Here is a 21,054-nt window from a genome sequence, read left to right as displayed (position 1 = left end):
AGAGAGGAGAGAGAAGGGAGAAAGAGGAGAGAGAGAAGAGAGAGAAGAGAGATATATATGTACATATATATATGAATGTATACATATATCATTTATATTACATGTTTATATCTTGTCCACCCAATTTCACAAAAGTCTATCCTCTCAACACCTCTAAATCCTTGGCACATATTACTACGTACTGTGGTTATCTGGTATGCATTCCATCTCCCCCTCAGCCCCTCAGTGGCTCAGCCCTCATATCCAAGCAGTTACCAAGTCTGGATGACAATACCTCCACAGTTCCCCTTGGTGTCCATCCCTTTCTCTCTACTCCCACGGCCATACACCTCTCCTGCACCAGCATAAGCTTTCATCACCTCCAACCCGGATACTGCTCCAGCCCCTAACTGGTCTCCCCACTGTCAGTGTCTCATCTCTTCAATCCATCCTCTACTCAACTGGCAAAGTGTCTCCTTCAGCAGGATCTGACTTCTCACTCCCCTGCTCAATAAGTTGCAGGGGTTCTCCACAACCTTTAAGAAAAAATCCAAGAATTCCACTTTGGGGCATTGAAAGCCCTTCACCAAATGGCCCTGACTGAGCTCTCCAGGCTGCCCATTCTTCCCTTTCATGACCTCTTCAAACTAGCCAAGTTGCCCTGCTTGCCCCTCCCCACGTGTGAAATCCCCTCTCTGTGTCTTGGCCCAGAATGCACTTCCTCCTGGACCATGCACCTCATGGGAGCTGTGCGTTCTGAGTTCAGCTCAGATCCCTTTTCCTCTGGGAGGCTTTTCTTGTCCTGTCCCACCCCTCCCCAGCTGTTAGCACTTCCCCACAAAAAAGAAAAATCCTGTCTGTATTTTGCTACATCTCAGTGTGTGCAGGCTGCATTCCTTCATCAAATGGAACAAACCCTTCCATTTTTGCCTCACGTACAGAGCCTAGCACAGTCAGCATTTCATAAATGCTCATGGATTGATAGGTTGTTCTTCCTACTCGATGCGAAGCTTCATGAAGGCAGGAATCATACCTTATTTAATGTTTCTCTCACATCCACACCAATAGCAACAACACCATTAATGGTAACAGCTAGCATGTGTACAGCACTTTCAAGCTGGCAAATCTCTTTACACATTAACTCGTACGACTCAAGCTCACAGAGTACTTCGTAAATGTTTGCAGATGTGAGATTCTGAGCTCTTTCCACCCATTTACAAGAATGTGTGAACCACCTACTATGTGCCGGGCATTCTGCTCCCATCTGTATTTATAGAGACAAAAGTGAAGTAGTCCCTGCCCTCAAGGAGCTTACATTCTTCTGAGGGAGATAATGTACATGTGTGAAACCATGTGCAGAAGCTATCTATGCACCAAACACAAAGTAACCTTGAAAGGGAAGGCTACTGTTACGGGATGGAGAAGATCAAGAAAGGCCCCCTGCGGAAAGAAGGTGTCTGTGGAGTCCTGAAGAAAGCTCGGGATCCCAGGAAGGGGAGAAGAGGACAGAAAGTGTTGCAGGTTTGGACGACCACCAAGGCAAAGGTCCAGAGATAGAAAACAGAGCCTCATGGGTGGGGAACAGCCAGTAAGCATGCCCCGGAGTGGGCAGTCCAGTGATGGACAAACAACAGAACTCAAAAAAAGGCAGGAGAGAGAAGGGAAAGGAGAGAAGGAGAGAGAGAGTCAGGGAATTTAAGAAAGAGACAGAGAGAGAAGAGAAAGAGAAAGAAGGGGAAGGAAGGAGAAGGGGAAATGGAGACAAGGAGAAGGACAGAGAGAAGAGAAAGTGAAGGAAGGGGAAAGAAGGAAGAGGAGTAAGAAGGGAAAGGGGCAGAAAGAGAGAAGGAGGGAGGAGGGAAGGGGAGAAAAAGGGAAGAAAATAGAAGAAAGGGGAGGGAGGAAGGGAGGAGTGGAAAGAAGAGAAGGGAAGAAGGAAGTGGAGGCAGGAAGAGAGTCAGGGAGGGAGGGTTGGGAAAGGAGGGAAGAGAAAGAAAGGAAATTCAGGACAGCAGGTGCTCAGAGAAGGCCCAGACTTCAGAGCTCTATGGGCTGGTCCACTTGAGGCCAGTGACAGCTACTCTTAGGGCTTGTTGCCAAAATGAGGTAGGAAGAAGTATTTTATTTCCATATGATAGTTTTAAATGTCAACAACTGACCAAGCTGAACTTCTAAAGAGGCTGACAGAGAAGCCAAGGTCTTTGTATCAACCAGCAGGAGCAATGTTCAGACAGCTTCTCTTTAGAACCCAAATCCCTTTCAGGTGCTCTCTTTCAGAAAGCAGATCAGCAGAGGCTAGCCAGCCCTGTGCATTGTGGGAGAAGCAAACAGCCATCTGCATCCTCTGAGTAGAAGGGTCATAGCACCCTTAAATGTCACACACACACACACACACACACACACACACACACACACACACACACACACACCCTGCCACAGCCCCTGTGGATCCTCTTACTAGCTACCCCATGTTAAAATTCAAATGTGCTGTATCTAAAAGGTGAGACATAAGTCACTGACATTTGAACAGTCTTCCTCAAAAATCAAGCCTCTTTGCCTCTAAAGGGTCTGTAAGGCCTAGGACTTGGGGAGGTTGTGACGAAGGTGACAGAAGTAGGAGAGTGTGGAGGAGGGGGGACAGCAAGCCTAGGCACTGTCCCTTCCTTCATTTATTCAGCAGGCCTGGGAGATGTGCTCCTTCTCCCCATACCTCTGAAGCCCTCTCCTCAAGGCTCAGCTCACGTCCCGCCTCCTGGAAGCGCTGTCCTGTCCTGTTAGCCTTCTCCAGCCCACCTGATCACCTGTATTGACTTATCAGTGTAGGTGCCCCATCCACCAGAGAAGGGAGACCCAGCATTTCGAGGGCAGGGACTGTCCTTGCTATCTTTGTGTCTGCAGAGCCGGGCAGAGAACCATATAAAGGGTGCGGTTAAATTGAGTGGAGTAGAACACCTACTATGAGTAAAAGGCTGCTAGGTCAAGGGAAGGTCAAGAGAGTGGGCAGAGGCTGGCCTTGGACTCAGCAAGAGCTGGTGTTCAAACCAGCCTGGGGCCATGGGAAAACTTTGGTGCCCCAGACTCTTTAGCACAAGTTATAGAAGAGTGACCCATCTGCAGACATGAAGACATTCTCACACCAGGAGTTCCTCCCAGGTCCAGATTAAAGACAGACCAAAACAGATTTCTGAGATGTGTGTGGGAAACAGGGCAGGGCGAGGATGGAAAAGACAGAGCGAGGAATTTTATTTTTCATTTGTAAGAGACCTGGTTCCTCCCCATAAGAAGCTTATTTCCCTAGTAGCAAAACAAACAGAGACCTTAGTCTCTGTTTGAGTAACAGGAGGCCCTGGGCTGCAGGGAAAGGGAAGAGGGAGGGAGAACTCCCGACGAAATTCCTCCTGCTCCACAGTGTGGCTGCGGTCCCTCAGACCTACAGCCACCTCAGCCTTCCTGCTGTCTGAGTCCTTTATGAGAAGGGCTCTGCATGCTCATTACAGTCAGGGGTCCATCAGCCCAGCCAGATGCCAAGACTAGTCTTCTCATCTTTCCCATCTGTCCCTTTGACTCCACTCCCACGGCCACCACCCTGGATCATCTCCTACAGGGGGAGAGGGGACTGCCAGGGGTTAGAGACATTCTGAAACCTATGCTACAAATCACTATTCCCTTCCACCCCATGCCAAACAAGCAAGTGTTTTTCAGCCTAAAAAAACTGCCTCTATTCATGCTGACCAAATCCCCACATCTTCACCAGTCTTTGCCACCAAATCTAAATTCCTTTGTTTGGTATTGAATATGCCCTTTGCAAACTGGCTCCAGCCTTCCCCTTCAGACAGTACACATCATGCCCTTTCCTTACTTGGTCTCTGGGCCCAACTGACCTAATAACAGGTCCTCCCATGTAACAGTCCATCTCCTGCTTTGCCCAGGTTGTTCCATATGCCTGAAATGTACTCTCCTCCTTCTCTCAGAATCCCCCCTCCCTTTGAACCTCAAACCAAGCACTACCCTCCTCCTACTAAAGGTCTTTCCTGATCTCCAGAAACGAGTCAGTCTCCCACCAAATAATGTTTTCTATTTGCCTCTTAGTGGACGTGAATATAACTCAGAGAGAATATAACCTCCCTGAAGGCAAGGACTTTCTTTTTTTTATTTCCAGCACTTAGTAGGCACTTCATAAACATTTGCTGATTGCCTGACAGATTGATCGATCTAGCCTTCCCTTCGGCCAGATACCGAGTGATTCTACAGATCTGAAATCAGAGGGTCAAGACACCGACTCTACATACCTCATTCGATAATGCAGCCGCAGCGAGGTTTTTTCTTCAATCTTGATGCAGTGATTTGGGGCATACCACAGCTTGGTCTTCTCATCGTACAGGGCAAAGAGGTTGTGGCACAGTGGAGAGATGCCTGGGGAAAGGTCAGGGATTCATCAGAGAGGGAGAGACGTGCTCTGCCACCCTTGCCATTTCCTTCATTTCTATATATGTTTGTATGTTGTCTCTTTCATTAGATGCTAGGTTCCTTGAGGGCAAGGACTGTCTTTTGCTTTTCTGTATTCCCAGTATTTAACACGATAATTGTAACCCAGTAATTGTACAAATAGTGTCAGGGCAGTGGGGCAACCAGGTGGTGCTGCCTCAGACATTTATTAGCTGTGTGACCCTGGGCAAGTCACTTCACCCTCTTTGCCTCAATTTCCTCATCTGTAAAATGAACTGGAGAAGGAAAAGGCAAAGCAATCCAGCATCTTTGCCAAGAAACAGAGTCAAACATAACTGAAAAATCGCTGAACAACAACTGACATATAAGTAGGTGCTTAAGATATGTTGATTGATTGATCTGTAAAAGAGGGATTGGACCAGATGATTGCTGAGGTCCCTCTGAACTTTAAATCCTATGACTATCTCTTATTCAGGAGACCTGGACTCAAGATCTGTCTGTATCACTAACTAGGAGATTTCTAGCCTGTCACCTAATCCCCCTAAGGGGCTATTTCCTCATCTATAAAACTTGCTCTACCCCCAAATGTGCTAACACCATGGAACCATTCAGAGGACACCAGCAAACCGCTGTGTTTGGGGTCTCCTCCTCCCCCTCCAACATCACATAGCTCTCTGGGGATCTCTTGCCCTTGCACCAATCATTCATGTACATGGCATCCTAATGGTGCCGTCCTTACAGAGTAGGGTTTGAGGGTCTTTTTAAAGCATTATTGGTACCAAGAAGTGACTCCAAGAAGGTGTAGGGCCATTCCTCTGGGTGAGGACAAAGTACAGCAAGACTAGACCTAACTATTCAACTGTAATTTTGCTTCTCTTGTCTTTTTCAAAAAGCATTTTCTTTGAATGTAGAATAGACCATGAACAGCTGATGGAGCTGTCCTCCATGTCAGCAAGTCTCCAAACAGGAAGAACTGCATTAAGAAATGTGTGGCCACAATTACTGAGCCACCACTGGAGACCTGGGAAAGACCTCTGGAGAATGAGCAATGTGCTAAGTGATGGCTGAAGTAAATACTGCCCCCAACGGTCAGGAAAGGGAAGAGGGTGGGATCTACCAAGTGCAGACCAGTGAATGTGACTTTGACTCTTGGGTAGAATATACAATCAAAGGGATAGACCCAAACCAAGCTATTTCAGGCTCTCTTCACTGCCTTTATTGACTAACAGATTACAGGAAGGCTACCAGATGGATATTTTTTGGTCTCAATAAAGCATTAATAAAGGGTTATACACACATAGGTATGTATGTGTACGTGTATTTGTTTGCATGTAGTCTCTCCTATTAGACCTTGAGGGCAGAGACTGTCCTTTGACCCTTTTTGTATCCCCAGCACTAAGCACAGCGCCTGGAACATAGAAGGTACTGGTTAATTGGTTTAAAGTCTTTCATAGTATGCTTGTGCATAAGGTACAGGGAGACAGGCTAGGTGACAAGCATAAATAGGTTAATTTGGAACTGACTAAATGGTTGGTCCCAAAGCATAGTCATTAATGGGTCAATATCAGCTTGGAAAATGAGCTCTAATGGAGAGCCCCAGGGATCCGATCTTGGCCCTGTGATGTTGATTATTCTTTTAATGACTTGGTGAATGGCAGAGATGGCATGCTGATCAAATTTTCAGGTAACACAAAGTTTGGAAGGATAAACAAAACACAGAGGAACAGAATGAGGATCAAAAAGATATCTAGCCACTTAAAACAATGGGTTAAATATAGTAAGAAGGAATTTAGTAGAGATAAATGCAAAGTGCTACCCAGTGTCCAAAAGTTAGCTTCATGAGTACTGGGTGGCAGAGGTGTGACTAAACAACAGTTCTTGTGAAAAAGATCTGGGGGTCTTAGTGGACCAAAAAGCTCAGTTTTAAGTTAACAATGTGACGTAAAATCAACAAAAGTTAATACTCCCCTAGGCTGTGCCAAGAGAATCAGAAGGTGCAAACACAAGGAGAAAGTCCCCCAAGGTACCCTGCAGTAATCAAAGCACATGTGGAGTATTCTGTTCACCATTGTGACCCATTTTTAAGAGGCAGAAGCTAAAGTATGCACTGGCGAGAGTAACCAGGATGACAAGAAAAGTGAGAAAGATGCCAAATGCAGGTTTGCCAAAGGATTAGTCTGAAGAAGGAAGACACAGGGGCCATGGCAGTTGTCTTTAATTCTCTGAAGGTCACCATAGGGAAGACAGTTTAGATTTGTTCTGTGTGACCCTGGGGTGTAGAATTAGAAACAACAGTTGCTGAGGGAGGTTGAGGGAGGCAGGGGAGTTGCTAAAAGGTGGGCTAGGGCTCAACCTCAGATAAAGCATCCTCACAATGACAGGGTCCCAAAGAGGAAGGGGCTGCCTTGGCAGGTGTGGGGGTTGTCCTTCAAGCAGAGGCTGGAGGACCCAACATTCAGCACAGTTCCTGGCGCACAGTAGGTTCTTAATAAATGCTAGCCGACTGACACTGACCGCTTGGCAGTTATGCTGTGAGTTCTTAGTCCAAGTAAGGGTTGGATTACAGCCTCAGAGGTCCCTTCTCACTCTGAGATCCTGTGATTGCAAGCTCCTTGGGGAAGGGAAGAATGGCCTATTTCCTCTCTACTCCCTGTGCCTTACCCACCCTAAGTATCTGATGCCTAGTTGGTAGCTGTGTGACAACAGACAAGATACTCTGTGTCTCACTTTCCTCATCTGTAAAATGGAGATGATAACCCCTTGAGCTCAGGGCTGTTAGGAGGGTCAAATGAAATAATGGGCGTAAATCACATTGCAAACCTTCATGTTCTCTAGAAATGTGAGAAATATATTCTGAAGGAGGCAGGAAACCCTCCCTCACCATCCTTCCAAACTTTGATTTTTACTCTATTGTCCAATGCTCACATGCTGCCTTATCCATCAGACATACAAAAAATTTCCTGGCATCAGTGAAGGGCATGTGTGTTAGAATAAAAACCAACCCAAGTGACTTCTGACAGCGATTAAAATCTCTTAGCATGAATAATAAATAGGTTTCTTAAGTACTCAGTGTATTTATCATAAATGTTTTTCATTAGCGGCTGCCTAACGAGAGGATGCATGATTAATGAAGTTGGTCTCCTAGCTTTCTTTCCCTCCCCTCTCCCTTCTCTCTTCTTCATCTTCCCCCCTCTCTTTCTCCTCACTCCCCAAATCAAGCACCATTTTCCCTTTAGCAAGAGGAGTGAAAAAATAACCGTCAAGATGACTAAAATAACAGATGCTAAGACAGCATCCCATTTCTTCCTCCCATTCACTGCCTACTGAAGACTGACCCATTCCAATTGTCCTGATCTACATCTGGCCACTGGACCCAGATGGCTCTGGAGGAGAAAGTGAGGTTGGTGACTTAGCACAGCCCTCCCTCACTCAAATCAAAGTCAATTGAAAGTCATGGCATCACATGGTCCTCTTCAAGTATAAAGGACAAATCACACCACCAGAATGAAGGATGAAAATTACTTATTTTTTGAAACAAAGAGGGAAAAATGAAGGTTTGGCATAAAACAATTATTAATTGTAGATTCTAATAGTTTCTTAAGAATCCAATCAGCGCACATCACTAATTTAAATAACTAAGGATTGCTCATCCTTGGGGTTAATCAGGGGGGGAATAGGAATAGAAATTCCAGTAATATATAGGAAATAACAATAACCGATATCTATCTAACAATTTAAAGTGGGCAAGGTACTTTATGGGCACTCACATCACTTTTCAAAAAATTAAAGAAGCAATAAATGAAATGATGCTCTTGGTGAGATTTTAAATGTCTTTTAAAAATGCAGTAAATCTTTATAATGGTACTATTGGTGGAGCTGCGAATGGTCCAGTGATTCTGGAAAGCAATTTGGAACCATGCCCCACAAAGTTGCTATGCTGTGTATAACCTTTGACACAGTAATATTTCTCCTAGGTCCTTACCCCAAAGAGATCAAAGAAAGAGGAAAAGGACCCATACACATAAAATATTTATAGCAGCTCTTTTTATGATAGTAAAGAATTAGAAACTGAAGAGGTGCCCATCAACTGGGAATGGCTGAACAAGCCATGGTGTGTGTGATGCAATGCTACTGTGCTTTAAGAAATGAGGAAAGGATGGTTTAAGAGAGACAGGAAGTCTTGGATGAACCAAGGCAGAGAGAAGTCAGCAAAACTAAAGTGATTTCTACAAAGACAACAGTATTAGAAAGACAAAAGACTTTGAAGACTGAAGACTCATCAACATGATGACCAACCAAAATTCTGAAGTATTCATGCTGAAATAGGCTGTTTAGCTCCTTCCAGAGAAGTCAAGGAGTCAGAGCAGAGAGTGAGACTTTTTTTTTAACATGGGCAATTTGAGGATTTGTTTTGCTTTACTTTATGTCTTTGTAACAGGAGGTTTGTTTTTAAATTCCTTTGTCTTTCTTTTCTTTTCCAGGAGGAATTGAGGCACCCAAATAGAGTGTCAGTGAGGGTTAAGAATGAAACTGTTAGACAATCAGGTTTATGCTCATTTGACTAATAAATAATAGTCTTTGTGAATATTTACAAAACATGGACTTTGCTAATTAACAGCCTTGTGAGAAGCATCTCTGTGCCATTCGTGGTGTGGACCGCACCCCCTCACACCTGGAGAGCTGCTGGCTGGGCTTCTGGTCTCCCCAGGCTCCCTTTCACTCAGCTGTCAAAGTGATCTTCCTAAATCGGGGTCTGACCATGCTGTCCTTCTATTCATTAGATGGCAGTGGTTCCTATCACCTCCAAAATCAAACATAAACTCCTCTGGCTTTTAAAGCCTTTCATTTTCCTGGTCCTTTCCAACTTGTTCAGTTTTTTCACACCATCCTCCCTTCTGTGTACACCGAGGCAAGCAGAGATTAAATGACTTGCCCAGGGTCACACAGCTACTAAGTTTCTGCACGTGGACTTGAACTCGGGTCTTCTGAACGCCAGGCCCACGACTCTCTCTACTGCCCGGCCTGGCTGCCGTATAGGAGGGTGGGGTGCCCCTGTTTGGGGCTGGGGATACTCACAGCACTCCTGAGCCGCTCTGATACACAGGTCTTCCACGGTGTACTCCCCACTGAGTAAGTGGAGGGGCTTTCTGTCGGGCAGATAGAACACCACCTCCACCCCAGGCTCCAGCACATCCAGATTCACCTCATTTTTTTTGTAGCTCCTCATTTTTGCACAGAACGCCATGGCATTGCAGTCCTCTTTGAAATTTAGATACTATTTGGGAAGAGAAGTGGACATTGCATCGTTAAACTACCCTCACATAGCTCCAGAAAGACAAGCCAGAAGCAATCCGTGGAGCAGGCCTGGGATCTTCTCCCTGCCACCCAGATGAGAGGGAATGTACCGGAATTCCAGCCAAGTCCATTGTGAAAGCATCCAATGCATGCTTTGGCCCCACTAGCCCTAAAGCCCAAATCTTCGGACCCTGGGACCCTTCCTGCCTGCTCTTCCTCAGTACCTCAGCTCTCCTACACTGGCCTGGCTGTTGTTTGCTGCCCCAGAGAAATGGGAAGAAGAGACCCCCAAGGCAGAGGGCCCCCAGGCCCTCCTTCCCCTTCCTTTGATTTCTTTTTGCTTCCAGAGGGGGTCCCCAAGAAGCAGCTAATGCACATGGGAGAGCCCAGGCTAAGGAGGTCATGGGGCTTCCCTCCACTGCTAAGATTCCTTTTTGCCGAGGCTGCTAAAAAAAAGATCCCAGTAATCCCTTCAAAGAAGGTCCTTGAGCAGGTGAGGTGGTCACAAGTCAACCTTCCTTGTCCAAAAAAATAAGCAGATAAGAAAAGGCCCTTCCTGACCTTCCCACCAGCCTTCAGAGCTTTCTTTCTCCGGAAACTACCTGGTAACACCTAGTCTGTGTGTAGTATTGACTTTGCTGTGTGCTTGTCCTTTCTCCTCCCCCCTCCCCAGCAGAATGGAAGCTTCCTGAGGGCAGGGCCTGTTTTATTTTTGGCTTTGAAAGTCCCTGGACAAGTATGAGAGACACCCCATATTCAATTGACTTTTAGAGGTTTGCAAAGTATCTTAGAGGCTTTATCTCATTTTGATCCCCCTCCCCCCCCCACTGCCTACAAGGGAGGTGTTGTTATCATCTGCCATTTTTTTTTCTTTGCTTTGTTTGACTGGGCTTGTGACATCATCCATGGTGGCATCTCTTGGTGACATTTCCTCAACTAACACGGATCAATGGGCATCTGTCATGTGCTTTGTCATCTCAGAGTGCTGCTTGGAGCACAGAACTCCAGTGACTTGCCCAAGGTCTCACAGCTAGTATGGGTCAGAGGCAGGATTTGAACCTATGTCTTCCAGGCTCCAAGATCTACTCTCTCTACTACATTGCTATCACTTGAAGTACTGAACTTCAGTTTTACAGCTGAACAGACTGGGTCTTGGAGAAATGAAATGACTTGGCCAGGGTAATATGGCTAGCGTGTGTTTTAAGTGGTAATTGAATCCAGATCTTCTAAACTCTAAGGCCAGCTCTATCTGCTCTTCACTACTCCAGTTCCTGAGTCATCCTGGTTGATATCTGGCCCCTGGACCCAGATGGCTCTGGAGAAGACAGTGAGGCTGGTGACCTTGCACAGCCCTCTCAACTCAAATCAAAGTCAACTGCAAGTCTGACATCATCTCCCGGATGGAGATGGTATCCTCTTCAAGAACAAAGGACAAACCACACACAATGCCAACTCCCAATAGCCCTATTCCACAGATGAAGAAATTGAGGAGAGGGTTAGTGATCTAACCAGGATCATATAACCAGTTAAGCACCAAAGGCAGGATCAGATCTCAGGACCTACTCAATTCTTTAAACCATAACATGTTAAGCACTCGATAAATGTCAAAATGAATGCTAGGCTGCTTTCCCCCTCCTTCTCTCTTATACAGAAAACAAAATAGGGCAGCCTTGAATGGTGGCTGGAGAACCAGCCTCAAAGTCAGACTTTGGCTCAGTTTCTGTCTCTGGCACACATGGCACACATGAGCTGTGACCCTGAGGGAGACCCTTAACATTTCTGGATTCTAGGTAATACTCTATGACGGTAAGTTGAAGAAAGGCAGCAACCTGCTTTAGTAGAGATACTTTCCTCACCGGGGAGTTCTTATACCAATGAAATCACGGGTCCAATCCTTCCCTGGAGAGCTAGGTAGGGTAGTGAGAATAAACACAAGCATTTGTAGAGTTCCTACAGTATGTCAGGAGCTGTGCTAAGCATTTTTAATGAACATTATCTCATTGATCCTAACAACCACCCTGGGAGGGGGAGCTATTATTAGCCCCAATTTACAGGAGAGAAAACTGAGTTCACTTACCTGGGGTCACACAGCTAGTAAGTGTCTGAGGCCAGATTTGAACTTGGGTCTTCCTGACTTCAGGCCCAATGCTATGTGCACTATGGGGCCACTAGCTGACAGAAATCTGGACTCTGAGTCAGAAAGACCTGAATTTGAATCCTGCTCAAATACTTTCTAGCTGTGAGATTCTGGACAAGTCATTCACCCTCACTCTCAGCACCAGTTTCCTCATTTGAAAAAATGGGGCTAATAATGGCACCAGACGATGGCCAGATGGCCAAAAAAGTGCTTTGCAAACCTCAGTGGACTGTGGAAACGCTGCTAGTGTATTATCTACATAGAAATATGCAAATGAACACACCTGCATTTATTCGGCTGTCTGTTGCCCTCCTCCTCACACAGCTGAATGGGTTGTCTTCTCTGAATCACTTCAAAAGCTGATCTGAGCAGAAAAGGAAAGAGAAAAATTAGCCCAAGGTCACCTCCCATCCAGACAAGAAAACAGGACAACTGAACCATAATTAAGAAAAAGCCATCAACAAAAGACCAGGTGGGCAGCAAAGAAAAAATTCTTCTCAAAGACCAAGAGGGCATCATGGTAGACACTTTCCAGGCATTTCTGTCTGCTTTTGTCTCCCAGATGAAGACTCGGTTTGTTTTCCTGGAGTCAAGGACCCTGAGCAGAGAAGGGGAAGGATTTATGGCCATTTAGTCAATAACATTCCTCTGCCCCTGCCTCCAGATCACTCGGCTCTAAGGGGTATGAATCAGTCAATCAACAGACATTTATGCAGGACCTACTATGTGCCAGACACTTACAAAAAGAAGCAAAATACCGTCTCTGCCCTCAAGGAGCTTACAATCTAATGGAAGGAAAAGAAGGGAAGGGAAGATGGATCTGGGGAGTGTAGAATAAAAATTCCCTGCTTCAGCAATTCCACATCAAGACCAGATTGACCTAGGGCGATTTAGAGATTCAGATGTAATGAAACTTCTAGTCATCCATAACTCAACAGGATTCCATTCTGCAGACTTACACCAAGAGCCCACTCCTGGAAAGGTGTTTAGGACCAGAGATAAAAAAGATGAAAAAATGGCATAGACCCTGCCCTCAAAGAGCTTACAGTCTGAGAGCAGAAGATGAGGCCCCTGAACAAGGCACTTGGGCTCAGACCAAGCATGGTCAGAAATAATGGGGGCATCTTTAGCACTAGCACACACACAAAACATTCTGGAAACAAAGTGGGAAAACAGGTGCATTGCAGTGTATGAATGAATTCAGTAGGACTCATACAGACCAGCCTGGGAAGGCTGGTGCCGATGATGTGAAGCCAAGCTACAATCTGCTATGGTTACGATATTCAAATAGGCAAAAGAAGGGGATAAATATTTATTAAGCACCTACTCTGTGCCAGGAACTGTGCTAAGCGCTTTATGAACAGGATCACATTTGAGCCTCATAACAACCCTGCACAGTAGGGGCTACTAGTATTCCTATTTTGCAGTCGGGGAAACTGAGGCAAACAGGGTTGAGGGACTTGCCCAGATTCACGCAGCTAGTAAGTGTCTGAGTCTAAATTTGAACTCGGGACTCTAATTCCAAGTCCACGGCTTTATCCACTGAAAGAACTGGGATTTCAGCAACATGGGCTTCAGTCGAAGCAATTTTCTCGTCGAATTTCAGTCGAAGGTCATTTGTGAAGTATTAGTGACAGTGGCTAAGTACTCTCTTGGACACTTAGCTGTGGCACCGTGGCTAAGTCACCATCTACAAAATGAGAGGGTTGGGCTTGACCTCTGGATCCTTTCTGGCTCTCTGTCTGTGATTTAGGAAGGTGCCAAATCAACGACCCAGAGACACTGATTTACCCATGTCTTACACGTCTAATAAGAACTGGAGACCGGTTTGAGCCCAGGTCTCCTTTACTTCAGCCACTCATTTCACAATGAAATGAATAAAAAAATGTACAAATTAAAATGACCTAAAATCCAGCCAAAGTCTGATTAGTAAGCACAAGGGCTAGGAATGCATCTCGACTTCCCCCTCACTTCTGTCGGACCCAGACTATCAGCAGCATCAATAGGATGAAAGAAAGAAACGAGAGGAAGAAAACCAAAGTAGAATGGTCACTCTGTAAGATGACAACTCTCTTCAACTAAAAATCAATTGAAATAATAACTTCAGCAAACTTGCAGGATATAAAATAAATCCATACAAATCATTAGAATGTCTGTATAATACCAATAATACCCAACAGGAAAAGACAGAAAGAAAAGCTCATTTAAAATAACTATAAAATGTACAAAATACATTATGTCTACCTAAGACTACCAAGAGAAAAACTTTATAAATATAATTGCAAAGGAAAACTGTTTAGGAAAAAAAATTAATTGTTCACAAGTTGGATGAGTCAACGCAATGAAAATGGCGATATTACCTAAATGAGTTGATTATTCAATGCAATATCAAACTATCAAAAGATTATTTTACAAAATTAAAAAATGATGAAATTTCTATGGAAGCAGGATAACCATTTATCCAATGGCAACAACAAAGACAAACATCTTTGAATAAGAACAAGTAACATCCATGATTTCTGAGGATCGATGCCGACCGATGATGAGGAAATGCACTGTCCCTGACAGACGGATGATGGATTTTGAGGACAGAACAAAACACACATTTTTTCACATTCCTCCCATGAGGTGACTTGTTTTGCTTTCCTGTGTACATTTGCTACAAATAAATTGTTTTTCTTTTCCTTCTTTCAATGGGATGAGAGGGGTAGGAAGGAGAGAAAATGGACTTCAGTTCGTTTAAAAAAACAATTTTAAAAATCAGAGGGGGTGGCTACAGACAGGGAATGCTGCATTTACTTTCAGATGAGGTCATTGTATTAGTAGTTTTACTCAATTGCTTTGCTATGTCACATGGAAAATGAAGGTAATCTTTGCTTATAACGTAAAAACAAAACATCAATAAAACTTTTAAATAAAAGAAATAATGGCTAACATTTCAAAGGCATTTAAGGTAGGGAAAAATCACTTTCAGGAAATGGAAGGCTGGGGGAGGTCAGGGAGAGGAGAGCTAATCCCTACCCGATGGACCCCAGAGGGGATTAATCACTGGGATTAATCCAAGGAGAAGGAAAGTACGAAGGTGTGGCCATCACACACACACTCTCATAATCTAAAAAGGCTCAGTAACTTTGTTTACACTAAACAGCCCTGGGCAGATGGCCAGAGGAACTAAATAAATCACCTGAGGGGTCCATAAGGAAATCACCTCCTGGGTAGAAGGGGCCCAGGAGGAATAGAAGGAAGAAATTTCCTGAATAACTCCAGGCAAGGAAAGATTTCTCTAAGTATTAATACTGACCAAAAACAGACTCAGTACTTGCTCAGGAACTGGACCTGACACCTCAGTGGGGTAGGAAACTTTGGGATGAAGAAATTCCCCCATCAATACAGGTCAGCACCCACACTGAGAAGTTAAGTGAAATACCCAAGGTCACACAGCTAATATGTGTCAAAGGAAGGACCCGATCCCAGTTCTTACTGATTGTGTTACAGCAAGCTTTCTAGCCGTTATGACAGCCTGCCTCTGGCAATATTTGTTTGATCAAGAGACATTCAGACTGGAAAAACCAAGGCTGAACATTTTTATAATCTCTTGAAAAAACAAAAAATCAAATGAGGGTGATAAAAAGTTAGAAGATTAATGAAGTCAGCAGGAAAATGAGGATAAACAAAGTTGAGTCAGTGTGGCCCAATATGGGGCTGGAATATTCTAGGGGAAAGGTAACCTGTTATCAGGAACCTTGGTTACAGCCAGCTGAGCTGCTGTTTTCCCATAACCCCACCTGGAGGTAACAAAGCTTCCTCAGCGGTTCCTCTGAGATGCTTTATTCCGGGTTAAAGATGGCCCTGGGCTCCCAAAGCTACAACCCCAGTCAGCAGGTTTCCCCAGGCTAGTAAGGGCCAGGTCGGGAGGATGTTCTTGAAGTACCAGCCAAGGTCTAGGGAGCTGAGCAACGTGGAGTAGAGGCTAGAGTGTAGCATGGACGTTCAGATCTCAACTCAGATGCTTATGAGCCGAGCCGTGTGACTCGGAAACAAATCACTGCAGCCATCTAGCTCCCCAGTCCCATCATGCTAAGAGATAGTGTCCAGTAAGGTATCTTCCATATCTGTAAGATCTATATGGACACTGAGTAACTCCTGGGGACTGGTTTTCTCATGTGAAAATAAGATTATAATATAAGCCCGATCCGCCTGCAGGGCAGGGCAAGCAGGCAGGTGTGTGCCAGCAGTAAAACTAGCAATAGCAGGTGTCCCAGCGCTCCAGGCTACGGCCATTCAATGGAGCGTTAAGGGAGAGCCCTAGAGCGCATCTAGCTTTGTCTGTTTATTCTCTTTGTTCCTAGAAGACGGCCAGGATTCTCAAAGCTCCAGATGACACCTAGTCAGGAGCCCTGCAGAGATCAGGCGCAGCTAAGGACCGGATGATCAGACTTAATTTTGTTTCATAGAATGAGAAAGTTAAATGAATCCTCAGGAAGTCGTCTAGACTATTTCAAGCCCTCCTCAAAGCACAGATCTGCTCGTTTGTACCCAGCTGTTTGTGTGCTGTCTCCCCATTAACTCGGGAGCTCACCCAAGGCAGCACTGTCTGTTGTCTTTCTCTGTACCCCCAGTGCTTACATGTAGGACTTTAATAAACGTTTACAACTGACTGACTAGGTGCTTGATAAATGCTGGTTGACTAACAGACTGAATAACTAATCACTGTTCCCCTTCTTTCAACCTCTTGCCCAGAAGTCAAGGAGTAGAAACATAAGCCCTTCCTACTGTGCCAAGTTCTGGGGATGTGAAGACAAGAAGATGCTAGGAATGAGATGGGGGCTACCTTTGTTTCTGGAAAGTGACATGGCCCTGCCATTCGGCTCCCTCATCCCGGAGGACTGCCCGGCCCAATGCCTCCAGCCTGCACCACTCTTCCTTAGGTCAGCTCCTCTAGGGCCGAGCATCTGCACACGCAGAACCTGCCCCTCACAAGGCCTCGGAAGGTGAGGGCAACAGGTGAGAACGCCCTAGTACTTATCTAAGAGTTTGTTGCAGTCTATATTTTATTTCAAGACAAAATTTATCATCAAAACAGTGAAACCACCACAAGATAAATAAATGAATGATTGATGGATGGATGGACGGATGAATAGATGAATGAGTGAATGAAAGAAAATTATCAGACTCACAAAAAAGAGAATTTCTGGCTCTTCTGGTCATGAACACACCCCCATCAAGTACATTTCAATCTTATTCCTAGATAGTGAAAACTGGAAGGTACCTTTGAGGTCAGCAATCCAAACCTCCATCTGGCCAGAGAGATGATGGAATCTGGCCAAAATCACAGCTGTTATGTCCCAGAATCAAGGCTTGAACCCAGGTCAAGAGGAATGAAGTCCATCACTTTGAAGGGAAAAAAAAAATCTGTGGCTTCCCAGGGTTCAAGCCCACATTTTAACACATCTCTCTGGCACTAACAACAACACTATTAAGGAAAGGATTCAGATGTCATCTGGAGAGACCTCAGGGAAGTCAATTCTCCCCCTGGGCCTTAGTTTCCCTTTTTGTAAAATGATGGGGGTGGGCAGGATGCCTTCAGCAGCCCCTTCCACTTTCAAGTCCAAGATCTTGTGCCCTGACCCTGCTGAGCTTCACCTACCTCGGGCCCACGAGGCTTTGCTTTTCTGGGTCTCTGGTTCCAAGCATCCATCTACCATAGCACCCCAGCGGCTCCCCTCATGCCAGGGGAAGCATCCTCCCTGTCCAGGAGGGCTCCAACCAACAGAACTGTCAGCATATAAATATCAAACTTGCTATTTTCTCCTGGCAGCAAGGCAGAATGATTGCTTTTCTATATGCCGCTCTGCTTTCCAATTATAGCCCAGATTCCGGGAAGGCCCGAGAACATGGAGTGCAGATTCACTTACAATAAACTTCTAGGGATGATCAAACAATCAATGTCTGCTCAATCGCTGGGCATTTATCGCCCCTCGGGCCGGGGAGCTCACCTCCACTCAGAGAAATGGACTTCTCCAGAAGAGGCCAAGCTTTGCAGCCACCAAAGTCAATACCATTCTCCTAAAAGCTCTGTGGTGTCTGGAATGTTCCCCTCCCCTTCCCATTCCCTGGAATCCGATGCCAACTAGCATGCCTGTGAACAGACTGCAGGGGCTTAGCAGGCCAGGAAATCACCTCTGCCTGATTCATGGAAGGATGGAAGTGAAGTCTTGATGGGAAAAAAAGCTCCCTAATAATTCCTAAAACAAAATCACTGAACGGGCTGCCCCCTCCTCTTAGGTCTTCATTCTAGTGAGAACCAATTGAGGACAAAGACCATATTTTTGCCTCTTTTTGTATCTGCAGTGCTTAGAACAATGCCTGGAGCATTCAGCAGGCACTTAATAAATGCTTGTTGACTTCACTGGCACATAGATGGTTCTTAATAAATTTATATTGTTATAATCTAAATCCCTCGAGGACCGGATTGGTTTTTACTTTTCTTGTATCCCAAGTACTCAGCACAATCCTTGACACATAGTAAGCAGGTAAGATAAGATACGTTTGTGGACTGACTCGCTGTGGAGGTTGTAGGGGTAGAGACATTCCAACTCTGAGATGCCATGATGGTCAGCAGATATGAGTGAGTGAAGATGTCTGGGGGTGAAGGGAGGTCCTCTTGCTTCTGCATCTTTAAACTAATCATTTATGCAGTCCACTTCTATTGAATGCTTTCTATGTTCAGGGTTCATCTAGGCAGCAGGGAGCTGATGACTTGGAAGTTCTGGGTTCAAATCCTGTCTTTCCTTCTATTGCTTATGTGATCTTATGTTTTCTCATATGTAAAATGGGAAGAGGTGAATCAGATGGCCTTCCAGCCCTAAAGCCATGGTGCCCTTAAGTACCGGCAGACAGCTCTCATATCTTCCCTGGGCCTTTCCTTCTCATTCCTCCAAATTCTCCTCCTCTGGAAGGACATAGGGCCCTTCTCCAGCCTGGCTGGCCTCCTCTGCACAGGCAAACTCATCCAGCCTTTCAATGTTCTGCCTAAAACATGGTCCTCCTCCTCCAAACTGAACAGTGTATCCCAGAGTTGACCTAACCATAGAAGAGTAGAGTGAGATTATTATATACAGCTCAGGGGGCACTGTGGGCACAGTGCTGGAGTCTGAGTCAGGAAGACCTGAATTCAAAGCCTACCTCAGACCTTACTAGAAAGTGACTTAACCTCTCTCAGCCTCAGTTTCTCCATCTCTAAAGTGAGGATAATAAAAGCATCTACCCCCCATGGGCTGTGGTAATGAGATCATATTTGTAAAGGATTTTGTGAGCCTTTAAACTGCACTCCAACCAGCTGCCTGATCAGGCCACAAAGTCCTCAAGGACACCGGTGTGTCTAAACCATTCTTCTTGGTGTTTATGGTCACTGGGAACTGCACAGACCCCAGTTAACATACATTATTCATGTGATTTTCTTCTTTAAATCAGGGAAGGTGGTAAACTACGGAAGATGGAAACTCAAAGGCAAACGTGGCCCTGCATCTTTGCTTTCATCTCTCCTGTTTCCCTACAACTAAAGAGAGGCACCATTTTGGTTCACCAGTCACTGTGGCTGCATGCCGGCTCCCATGCACTGCCTTTCAGGAAACCCTTCCTTTTCACTGTGAGAGGAAAATAAGCTGCACTCTCCGTCATGAAACCAGGCCAAAGTTAAACAGGCACCAAAAAGCCCCTAGGAGGGTGCTAGTAGATGGTGAAAGATGGAAGGGACAGCTTTCTCAGGACAACCATCCCACCTTGATCCTCAGTTTCCTCATATCCCAGCTCTAAAGAAATAACACGAAGTTTTCAAAGATGAAATTCTAGAGCAAAAGAGAAAAATCAAGTCCATTTTCATATGGAAAATCTGCTAATAAAGAACATTTTTTCTATGTTAATTTCCTATTGAAGACTTCAGAGGGAAGGAAATCACATTTCTCAAGGAGCCCCTGTTTTCTTGAAATGAAACACAGAGAGCACAAGACACGTGACCAGCCTCAATTTCCTTTTCTATGGTATATGGTTATTTTCCTGTCTGCTTATTTTTAGCAACAAGGAGACACCAACAACATTCTATTTTTGAATATTCCGGGACAATGAGTGTACAGCCTCTGGGGGTGTCTCAGGGAAAACCTGATGATGACAGAACCACAGGATACAAGTTTGGGAACAAACTTAGAGAGAATCCAGCTTAAGCCATTCATTTTTGTAAATGAGGAAACCACACAAAAGGAAACTAACTACATGTGTTGAAGTGACCAAATTCTGAAGATGACCAGCCTTGGGCTTTCATTCACAATCCCCCCCCCACCCTGATACCACCTCAGTTTGGTGAAAACTGCCCTCCAGACTCAAGAAATAGTCTGATTGACAGATAATCAATATATTAAATGCCTACTATGTGCAATCAATGTACATGCATTCATTAAGTACCTACTATGTTCCAGATGCTAAGCACTCTGAATACAAAAATACAAATGAAATGATGCCTGCCCTGAAGGAGTGTATGTGCTGTTGGGCGCGATACTATGGGCACATATAAATATGTACAAAGATAATATGAGGCTTGGGGGTGTGGCCCTGGGAGACATCAGGAAAGACTTTATGGAGGAGATTGTGCTAAACTGAGCTTTGAAGAAAACTGGGGATTCTAAGAACATCCAGTGCACAGGACGGTGATTTCAATGGTAAAAGTAATTTTCAGATGAGAAAACTCCCACTACCAATGCAGGTGGTCCCTGATCTGTAGTTTATGGTCAGAAGAGTCTTGCCTAGGGCACTGGGTAGTTAAGTGAAATGCCCAGGGTCACATAACCAGTATGTGTCTGAGGTAAGACTTGAATCAAGGTCTTGCTGACTCCAAGTGTGTCTCTATATCAACCATCCCAGTATGCCCCTATTCTATGATCTAAAACCAGGTCTAAGCAGTTTAATGTGGGTTAGCAGGCTATCAAGCATATAGGCTCAGGTGGATTGAAAGGAAGCTTGGGGTAACAAATCGATCAATGGACCGGAGCTGGGAAGATCTAAATCCAAAATCCCACCTCAGGCACTAACTAGCTTTGCTGTGTGACCTTGGGTAAAACCCTCTAAGCCTCAGTTTCCATGTGGTTGAAATGGGGGTAATAGGGTTATTATATATATATATATATATATATATATATATATATATA

At 44.9% G+C, this 21,054-nt stretch overlaps 1 protein-coding gene across 5 annotated transcripts in view; it reads right to left on the bottom strand.

The window, feature by feature from the left end:
• LOC138164896 (tyrosine-protein kinase JAK1-like) overlaps window positions 1–21,054 on the bottom strand; it is a 122,644-nt gene that overhangs the window by 31,276 nt on the left and 70,314 nt on the right. For all 5 annotated transcript variants that reach the window (XM_069092837.1, XM_069092841.1, XM_069092839.1 and 2 more), the window contains exons 2-4: window positions 12,141–12,221; window positions 9,502–9,700; window positions 4,269–4,392 (exon numbers count right to left, since the gene is read on the bottom strand). In XM_069092837.1, coding sequence (XP_068948938.1) covers window positions 4,269–4,392; window positions 9,502–9,700; window positions 12,141–12,146 — 329 coding nt within the window. In that variant the 5' untranslated portion in view covers window positions 12,147–12,221. The remainder of the gene's footprint in view (window positions 1–4,268; window positions 4,393–9,501; window positions 9,701–12,140; window positions 12,222–21,054) is intronic.

Source organism: Petaurus breviceps, unplaced genomic scaffold (genome assembly GCF_028583685.1).
Source record: "Petaurus breviceps papuanus isolate PSGF00001 unplaced genomic scaffold, PetGlider_PUasm1.0 207, whole genome shotgun sequence".
Taxonomy (NCBI): domain Eukaryota; kingdom Metazoa; phylum Chordata; class Mammalia; order Diprotodontia; family Petauridae; genus Petaurus; species Petaurus breviceps.
Note: the sequence above shows the minus strand (reverse complement) of the source record. Positions and strands in the feature narration are given on the sequence as shown.